Source organism: Dictyostelium purpureum (genome assembly GCF_000190715.1).
Source record: "Dictyostelium purpureum unplaced genomic scaffold DICPUscaffold_167, whole genome shotgun sequence".
Classification (NCBI taxonomy): Eukaryota; Evosea; class Eumycetozoa; order Dictyosteliales; family Dictyosteliaceae; genus Dictyostelium; species Dictyostelium purpureum.
The window spans coordinates 55,028-64,631 of NW_003519504.1; the positions used below are offsets into that span (position 1 = coordinate 55,028).

General features: G+C 21.0%; 4 protein-coding genes across 4 annotated transcripts; 2 read left to right on the plus strand and 2 right to left on the minus strand.

Moving 5' to 3' along the window:
• Positions 1–139: 139 nt before the first annotated feature.
• DICPUDRAFT_80042 (uncharacterized protein) lies at positions 140–511 on the plus strand (the record flags this gene model as incomplete). The annotated part of the gene is made up of 1 exon (XM_003289214.1): positions 140–511. One exon carries the CDS (start codon positions 140–142, stop codon positions 509–511), a length of 372 nt encoding a protein of 123 aa, XP_003289262.1.
• A 934-nt stretch (positions 512–1,445) lies between these two features.
• Positions 1,446–2,082, plus strand: DICPUDRAFT_80043 (uncharacterized protein; the record flags this gene model as incomplete). The annotated part of the gene is made up of 2 exons (XM_003289215.1): positions 1,446–1,772; positions 1,846–2,082. 2 exons carry the CDS (start codon positions 1,446–1,448, stop codon positions 2,080–2,082), a joined length of 564 nt encoding a protein of 187 aa, XP_003289263.1.
• Positions 2,083–2,222: 140 nt separating this feature from the next.
• On the minus strand, positions 2,223–5,331 carry DICPUDRAFT_153625 (uncharacterized protein; the record flags this gene model as incomplete). Its single annotated transcript, XM_003289225.1, has 5 exons — positions 2,223–2,729; positions 2,808–3,399; positions 3,468–3,590; positions 3,680–4,101; positions 4,174–5,331. The coding sequence occupies 5 exons, from the start codon at positions 5,329–5,331 to the stop codon at positions 2,223–2,225; spliced, it is 2,802 nt and encodes a 933-aa protein (XP_003289273.1).
• A 919-nt stretch (positions 5,332–6,250) lies between these two features.
• Positions 6,251–7,836, minus strand: DICPUDRAFT_153626 (uncharacterized protein; the record flags this gene model as incomplete). Its single annotated transcript, XM_003289226.1, has 2 exons — positions 6,251–6,320; positions 6,404–7,836. 2 exons carry the CDS (start codon positions 7,834–7,836, stop codon positions 6,251–6,253), a joined length of 1,503 nt encoding a protein of 500 aa, XP_003289274.1.
• Between the last annotated feature and the right edge of the window lie 1,768 nt (positions 7,837–9,604).

Here is a 9,604-nt window from a genome sequence, read left to right on the forward strand (position 1 = left end):
TGTTCTTTTTAAAAATTAAAAAAAACTTTTTTTTAACCTTTTTTTTTTTTTAAAAAATCAAAATTTTTTTTTTTTTATAACAATTTAAATAAATAATAAACAATTCTTTATATCTTTTTTCATATATAAATTTATCAAAATGGCTAGTCTTCCATCATTTTATCCAAATGCTACTGAAAATGTTAAAAATTTTCAAAAAAACTATTTCCCACATATTATTACTGAAGTAACCAATGCCATTAAAGAAAATGATGTTGTAGTTGTTGGTATGCACCTTAATCCACATTGCTCACGTGCTGTTAAAGAGTTAAATAATGCCGGTGTTTCCCATAAATATTTAGAATATGGTGGTTATTTTTCAATGTGGGGCGAAAGATTAGCCCTCAAGATGCATTTCCAGTATCCAACCTTTCCACAAATTTTTGTTAAAGGTGTTTTAATAGGCGGATGTGATGAAGCTGTCAAAGAGCTCCAACAAGGAACTTTATTTAATGAATTAAAGAAAAAATAAATTTAAAAATAAAAAATATAAATTATATTGATTTATTTTAGAAAAATATATTCATTAATATTAACATTATTATTATTATTATTATTATTATTATTATTATTATTATTATTATTATCCATTTTATTTATTTAATATAAATTATAACCCAATATTATTATTTAATTATTATTACCAAAAAAGTAAATTACTTTAAATTAAAAAAATAAAAAAAAAATAAAAACCTCATAAAAATCATGAATAGAATAATTTTTATAAGACATCAATTATTTGATTTAAAAAGAGTTGATTAATATAAATTGCTTTATAAAATAATTCTTATCTTGAAGAATGAATTAAAATGATATTTAATAAGTAGTGATTGGATACCAATGTTATTGGGTTCAAGTTATCCACCATATGCAGTCAACATTTCACAAGAGGGTTCGAGTTGATAAATTGAATTTTTTGGGGAAAAAAGTTTAGTCTAAATAGTATGTAGGTTATGATTTACTAAAAATAAAATAAAACAATTATTGTCTCTTTGTTTTTCTAAAATTTTTATATTTGATTCACAAAGCCGATCAATCTATATAAAATTTCATTATTTATATTAAATTGAAAATAAATTCAATTTTATTTTGATTATTATTATAAAATATTATTATGCATAAAACTTAATTAAATAAAATAAATCAAAATTGTCATTGATGCCCAATGGATATCATAAAAAAAATATCCAATAGAAAATATAAAAAAAAATTAAAAAAAAATTAAAAAAAAAAAAAAAAAAACAAAAAGAGACGCTACCTGGGGAATGTATAAAAAAAAAAAAAAAGAAAAAAGAAAGTCTCATTTTATTGAACCAAATAAATATAATTTAAATATTTTTTTTTTTTTATCATTATAATATTGTTATATTTAATTTTAATATTTTTTTTTTTTTTAATATATAATAATGTCAGAAGAGGAGGAAGATTATTTTAAAATAGAATTACCAAGATTAAATAAAAGATTATATAAATTAGAAATATTACCAACAGAGTTAATAAATAGGTTGTCACTTCAGGAACTAAATAACGATGTAATTCATAAATTTCAATATTTAAATAAAAAAAGAATAAGGAGGATTCATAAATTTTTGTTACTTTTTTTTTTCCTATCAGTTTTAAATGTTTTATTTGGTGTAATGATAAAAAATTTAAAAGCTTGGATAATTTTATTAAGTATAATTAGTTTTTTTCAAATACTTTCAATACCAAGTATATTCTTTATAAATAAAGATGTATGTATTATTTATTTCTTTAAAAAAAAAAAAAAAAAATATTAATCGATTTCTAAAAAAAAATTTTTTATAGCATTTTAAAAATACTTGTGATGTAATACAATACCTAAACGAAACCTATGAAAATCGTTCAATTAAATTTCAATATATAAAAAAATATGGAATGAAGCATTATAAAAATGGAAAATATTATATATATATTTATAAAAGCTATAATACTCCTTATTCAATAATACCAGTTCATATGCAAAATAACAATATAAACGCTAAAAATATATCAATAAACAATGAAAACACACCATTGTTATAATTACTTTATAAAAATTTAAAAGATAATATCCATTTTTTTATATTTATATTTTTTTTAATTTAAAAAAAAATTATTTAAAAAACTATTTTTATTTTTATTTATGTTGTTTGGTTTTTTTTTTTTTTTTTTTTTTGATCTATTTAAAGATTTATTACATTGATTTGCTTTTTGACATCACCAATTAATTCTTTAACAATATGTCTAAATAGTAAAATTTCTTTTGGATTTTCAACGTATGGTTCATATTGATCTAAATTTTCTTGAAGCTTGAGTCTTAATGTGTCATAGTTATCTTTAATAATTTTGGAAACTTGTGGAGCAGTGAGGGCAACTTCAGGATTTTCAGTGCTCCATAATTGAAGTTTGGAGGTAAAATGTTGAACAATGGATCTAATATTTAAAAGTGGATTTAAAAGTGGATTATTTGATTCTGGAACTGGTGATTGTGGTGGTACTGTAGTTGATTGTTGTATTGGTGATTGTGGTGTGCTGGTACTATGTGATGGTGAATTGTCTTGAATAAATTGGTATAGTTTGTCGATGGATTGACCAGAACGAATAATTTCATAAAATAATTCATCATAGTCATTTGGACTTGGCAAAAATGAGTCACCATAATTAATAAAAAGGTTAAAAACATTTATGGCCTATTAATAATAATAAAAAAAAAAAAGTATTAGTAATAGTATTTTTTTTAACTTTATATATATTATTTCATTACTTACACTTAAACCTACTTGAATTGATTGATTTAACTGTGACTTGTCATTATTTGAAACAATAAGATTGATTATTGAAAATAGAGTTGACCAAAGATCATTCCATTTGTATGGTAAACGATTTTGAGTTTTCTTTTTATAAGATATAATTCTATGAATAGCGTCAACAGCAGTTTGATGAATCTCCATTGATATTTTACCTTTCAAATTGCATTTGATAAAATGTGAAATAATATCTAAAGCAAAATAGGATAATGGGTATTTTTCAGTTTCTTTTGGATCTTGGAACAGTGTTTTCTTTGAATAGATGAAAATATAACATGTTGATTTGATATCATGGAAAAACTCTTCTAATTCGTTCTTTTCTGAAATTAATAATAAAATTAATAGACAAATCTTTGAGTAGATAACCTTAACTTCTTTTTGTGCATCTGATGCCAAATAGGCGCAAAATGTAAAAAACTCTTTGATAATATTTGGACATGTTGAGTTATTATTACTTGGTAATCCACCTTTGACCAATAAATTTATAAAATGTTCGCTTTGATAAAATAATTCATATAAAACCAATAAACATGATACGGTTTCAAAAAATGTACTATATATTTGAGAAGAGAGAATGTTAATAAATTTCCAAAAAAAATTTTTTTTAAAAAATAAACTTACCATGGTTTAACAACTTTGGGGGAATAAACCCAACTACTTAAATAACCGCTAAATTTTGACATCATACCTAAATTTGGATCTCTATATTGTTGTTCAAAGAATTCGTTATGATGATGAATACCACTACAAATTAAATTTGTTAATTTGACAATCTATAGCAAAGTAAATAAAAGGTTAGTATTTATAATAAAGATATGATAAAGTATATAGACCATGTTACCTTTTGTGTGTCTGATAAATTTGATAAATCTTTTAAGTATGGATTTGGGGTTTCATATTTTTGATAATTACAAAGATAACATAATAAAGTTAAAACATTCATTTGTGTGCTAGCTTCCAAATCTTGATCATCTATTAAACCAATAAGAGTATCAAAGATATCTACAGACATAAAGTATTGCAAGAGTGTATTTTGGTTTATGTATTCAGTGGCAGTAGCAATAATTGTTAAAAGATTGATAATTCCAACTTTAGTTTTTTTGTCAGTTGGGTTTTTTAATAAATTCTCTAAATCTCTAATTAAATCTGTAAAAACTTGATCTGAATTTTCGATACCACAAAGTATATTTAAAATATCAAAGCCAAAATTATTAAATTTCTTTCTAAATATACTTTTTAATAAAATACTTAATGTCTAAATGATTAAAAAAAAAAAAAATTAATTAATATTTTGTGTGAATTTTTTTTTTTAAATTTAAAAACTAACTTCAATAATATGGGCTAATCTTAATGGATTTGGATCTTTTAACCAGTGGCAGCATTGTGTGAATATTTTATTGATATTTGGTTTTAAAGCCAATAAGTGGTCTTCTGATGTTAAAATAATGCATCTTTCCAAGAATGGGATATTAACTTTGATTAAAAACAATTGTTCCCAAAAAATTGGTTGGCCTTCGGATGGATCTTCGCCATTAAAAAATGATTCGTAGATTTCGACAAATTTCTCTTTTAATGCCTTTCTTCCTCCGACGTTGTCTTCTTTTCTTAAGAGGATTTCGGTATGTCTTGGACCTTGTTGTTCTTGTAACATTTTCAATCTTTCGTATTCTTTTAATACAAATGAATCTGTGCCAATAGTTTGAGGAAATGTTAGAAATAATGATAATATCTTTTTTTTATCTATACAGCTATAAAACAAATCAATAGATGATGAAAATAAACTATTTGGTGATGAAGATGATGTGGATGATGTAGATGATAATGATGATGTGGATGATGATAAATGATGATTAGGTAGTTTATAAATTAAACTAGGTCTATCATAAAAATAATGCTGATTTGATCCGCCACCAAAAGTTTGATAAAATAATTGATTCTGGCTTAATGTTAAAAAGTTATCTTGCTGTGTATTGCCAGAGTCTAGTTTATTTAAACTATTAATGCTATTATTGTTGTTACAATTATTTACTATATGATGTTTTCTTTTATGATATGGTATATTATCTTGTAATTGTGGATGAGTTTGAGGCTGATGAGAATCTAATGAGAAATTATTTTGTTGCTGTGATAATATTGGATTTATATTATTTATAATATTATTTTTAGATTGGTTTTTATTTTTTAAATAGATATTATTATAATAATCTAAATCCAAATAGGTTGAATAGATTCCTTTTTTTTTATCTACTGATAACTCCGATAATAAATTTGGTGTATTATTAACTGATCCCGCAATTGAAGATGATAGTGATATAGTTGATGTTGTAAATGGTGATGAGAATCCAATAGAATCTGTATGTTGCTCTTCTAAATTATTATTATTATTACTATTATTAATTGGTTGTTTAATTATTGGTGATACCGGTTGGCTATCAACTTTATTTATTGTTAACTCTAAACTTTTTGGTGGATCCTCGAATTGCATTACAAAAATAAAAATAAAAAAAACAAATTTATTCAAAAACTAAATATAATTATGATTTTTAAAATAAAAATAAAAAAAATAAAAATAACTATATAATATAAAAAATTTTATTGTTATATTTAAAAAAATTTTGAAAACAAATAAGAGAATTACACAATGAATATATTTAAAAAAATAATGTTGATATAAACTTAATAATAATAACAATTAATATTACAAAAAGAAAAAAAAAATATAACACTTAATTATTAAAATTATTTTTTCCTATTTTTAATCTTTTTTTTTTGTTTTTTAATTTTTTGTTTTTTTTCTTTTTATATATACAAAAAAAAAAAAATTAAAAACAACACAAATACACTCACACGCGCATACACACTCACATACACACTCACACTTACTTCTATTCCTTCAAAGGTAAATTGAAAGAATAAGTGTTGGTGTGTTAACTGTGTGGTTAAATAACAATATTGAAGAATAGTGTTAATGAATACAAATGAATATTTTACCTCCTAGTTTGAACACCTAAATAAATACCAGTACTTAATATCTGCTATAGTGAAAATATATTTAAAATTATTTAAATAAAACTATTTTGGAAAAACAAAACGATAAATAAAATAAAAATATTTTTGAAAAAATATTTAATAATAAAAAATAATTAAAATAAAAAAAAATAAAATTTTAAATTAAAAAAAAAAAAAAAAAAAATTAAAAAAAATTTTAAAATATTTTTTTTTCTGAATGATGGAAATTGTTAATGAACAAAGACCAAAGGAGTTGATTTAATTTTTATTAAAATTTTACATATACAACCTAAAAATAATTAAAAAAAAAATTATAAAATTATAAAAGGAAATATATGTAGGATACTTTGTGTATTTTTTTATTTTTTAATTAAAAAAAAAAAAGATTTAAAAAATTAATTAGCCTTTACAAAATTTTGGAGAGCAAATCCAACCAAAACCAATAGAACCAAAAACATTCCATTTCTAGAAATTAAATAAAAGGATAAGGGATTGGTTAGTTTTTTATTTTTATTTACTTTTTTTTATATTAAAATTATTTAACTTACGTAATTTCTAAATGAATACCATCAACAAAAGCCTGAACCAAATCAATTGGCTCATCAAATCTAAATAGATTTGGAACTTTTCTAGTTCTTTTTATAATTTGTGTTGAGTTGGCCAAATCTTCATATACCTTATTGGTGTTTGAACTATTATTTAAAATTGTTTTAATATTATTAAGTAATTTAATATTTTCTTCTTTTAATTTTAAACTATTATTGTTATCATCGGAATTTTTATTATTTATATTATTGATATTTTGTACATTATTTTTATTTACAATAGATTTTGATATATCCTCTACAACTTTTTTAATTTGTTTGGTGATTTCTGAACTATCGAGATTTTTATTAATATCGTTATTTTTATCGGTATTATTATTATTAATATTAATATTAGTGTCAATTTCTTCTTTTTTATTTGTTTCTTCCGCTGCTACTGATGTTGGCTTTTCTTCTACTTTTTGTTCAAGTTTGCTATCTTGATTATTTTTATTATCATCGTCATAATCATTAATTATTATACTATTATTTTTAAATCTTTCAATATCGCCATCGCTGTCTGAATCATTTATTAAATCATTATCGAAACTGTTAGATAAACTATTTGAAGATAATGATTGGTTGTATATAAATGAATTTGAAAGTGAAGTTGGTAAATCAGAATTTTTGACGTCTGAAGAAGCCAATAATTTATTTGCAATATTTGAAGCTTGAATAACCTTATGACGTATTGAATTTAAAGTTGGGTTCTCTTGAATTGAAGATCTAATTACATCTTCATCTATATCGAGTGATGAAATTCTATTGAGTATTTTAGTGGTGATATTCTCTAAAGCATAGGAAATAAAAGTATAGATGACATGATTGCTATCCTGTTGTTCCAAAACTGAATAAAAATCGGATGGGTTGGTGTGAATTAATTTCTTTCTGCTGATATAATCTGCAGTAACTTTAAAAACAAGTTCAATTGGGAAACAAGGAGAAACATCATGGGCATAAATACTATTGTTATTTGGGATAATTTCAAACCCTTCGACATCAGAGTCATCCAAATCAAGATCTTCACCTGTATTATTGCTAGTGTTGGAAGATAAGAGCGATGTTGAATCCATTGATGATGATAAATTTTGGTTGGTACCAAATGTTTTAACTTGCATTAAATTTTTCATTGATGTATGTTGGATACGTCCTTTTGATTGATTGATGATGGCATCTGCAATTTCTGATGGAAATACAACATTGAGACCAGATTCAATATCTTCAATTAAAATGGTTTTATGTTTGTGTGATTTTGATGAATGGATTGATTCAACGATAATTGCATTTCCTGTATCGGTAAGAAAATTATTTAAAAATGAAATGCCATTATTTGAAATATCTGATTGTGATTTTAAAAACACACATAATTTTTGAATTGATGGTGAATATGATTCCATCTTTTTTCTTTTTACTTTTTCTTTTTTCTATGTAAAATACTTAAGCTTAAGTATATTTTTTTTTTTTTTTTTGTTTTGTGTCTAGAAAAATTAGATTTTATTAAATTTACTAGCGTTTATAAAAAGAGAAATATTTTAAAATTAGATTATTTATTTATATTTATATTGATATTGAAAATAAAGTTATAGAGAAATTTAAAAATAGGGGAAAAAAAAAAAAACAAAACAAATAGGGGTGATACAATTTAAACCTAATAATAACAAGTGGTTTTTATTGGGAATTTAAAAAAATAAAAAACAAAAAATTAAAATTTAAATAAAAAAACCAATATAACAATAATAAATAAAAATTTTAAAAAAAAAAATTAATTATTTTTTTAAAAAAGTTTATTATTTTTTTTTTTTTATTTAATAATTAATTTATTTTATCTGATAAACTTTAAAACTTTTGAGGAAATAGGGAACTTTTTTTTTTTTTAATATAAAAAAAAAAGGGGTGGGAAAAATAAAAATAAAAAAGAAAGAAATAAAAAAAAAAAAAAAAAAAAATTAAAGTATTATTTTTACTATTTATATTTTATCTTTTAAAGGGGTAATTATTATTGTGGGTATTAATATTTTAAATTGAATTATGTAAATATAAAAAATAGGTACAGCTGTGATACCATACAACTATATTTTAATTTTTTTTTTTTTTTTTTTTTTTTGTTTTTTATTTAAATAAAAATATATTATTATTATTATTAAAGATATTTAGAGCTAAAAGATTAGACACAATTTTATAATTGGAAATTTAAAATATTGAAAATTAAATAATATTATTAATAAAAAAAATGAAATAAAAATTAAAAAAACAAATATTATTATTGTTTTGTTGTGTTGTTAAAAAATATTTATTATTGAAATATTATAAAAAAAAAAAAAATAAAAAAAAAAAAAAAAATAATGTGTATTGATATTACTTGGACAATCAATTAATTAAATTATAAATAATGTATTGTAATACAGTATTGTAGAGTATGTGTTTATGTGTGTTTGTGTGGTATGCATTGGATTTATGAATATTGTGTGGAAATTATTTTTTAAAAAATTTACAATAAAAAATTTTGTATATACATATTATAACAGTATCCAAATAATATGAACACACTTTCTTTCACTACAGTGTTCTTCCCATTAACAAAAACAAACATAGAAAAAAAGTATTGAAATATAATATAAATATGTATTGGTATTGTTGCTCTTGGTATAGGGGGGGTTTTTTTTTTTTTTTTTATTAAATTATAGAATATTATTATAATATTTATTTTTTATTTTATAATTTTATTTTATAATATGTAAAAGTTTAAAATATAAAATGTAAATGCAACATATATATGTACTGTATACTATTTGATCTACTTTTTTTTTTTTTTTTTTTTTTTTTGTTTTAATTAATTACTTTTTTAAAAAACTTTATTATTTGGTGTTGAAAATCGAAATTTATAATGATGTAAAGATATAAATAAACAAAATATATATAAATTGGTGTATTATTGTGACTATGAAATTTAAAATAACAATAAAAAAAAAAAAATAATAAAAAAAAAAGAAAAAAAATAAAAAAAAAAGTTTTAATAATTTAATAATTTAAAAAAAATAAAAAAAATAAAAAATTATTAAAAAAAATAAAAATTAAATAAATAAAAAAAAATTTTATAAGAAAATAATTAATAGTTTTCTTTAAGTGGTAAATTATTAAGTATATATTAAAATTTTGCAACAGGGT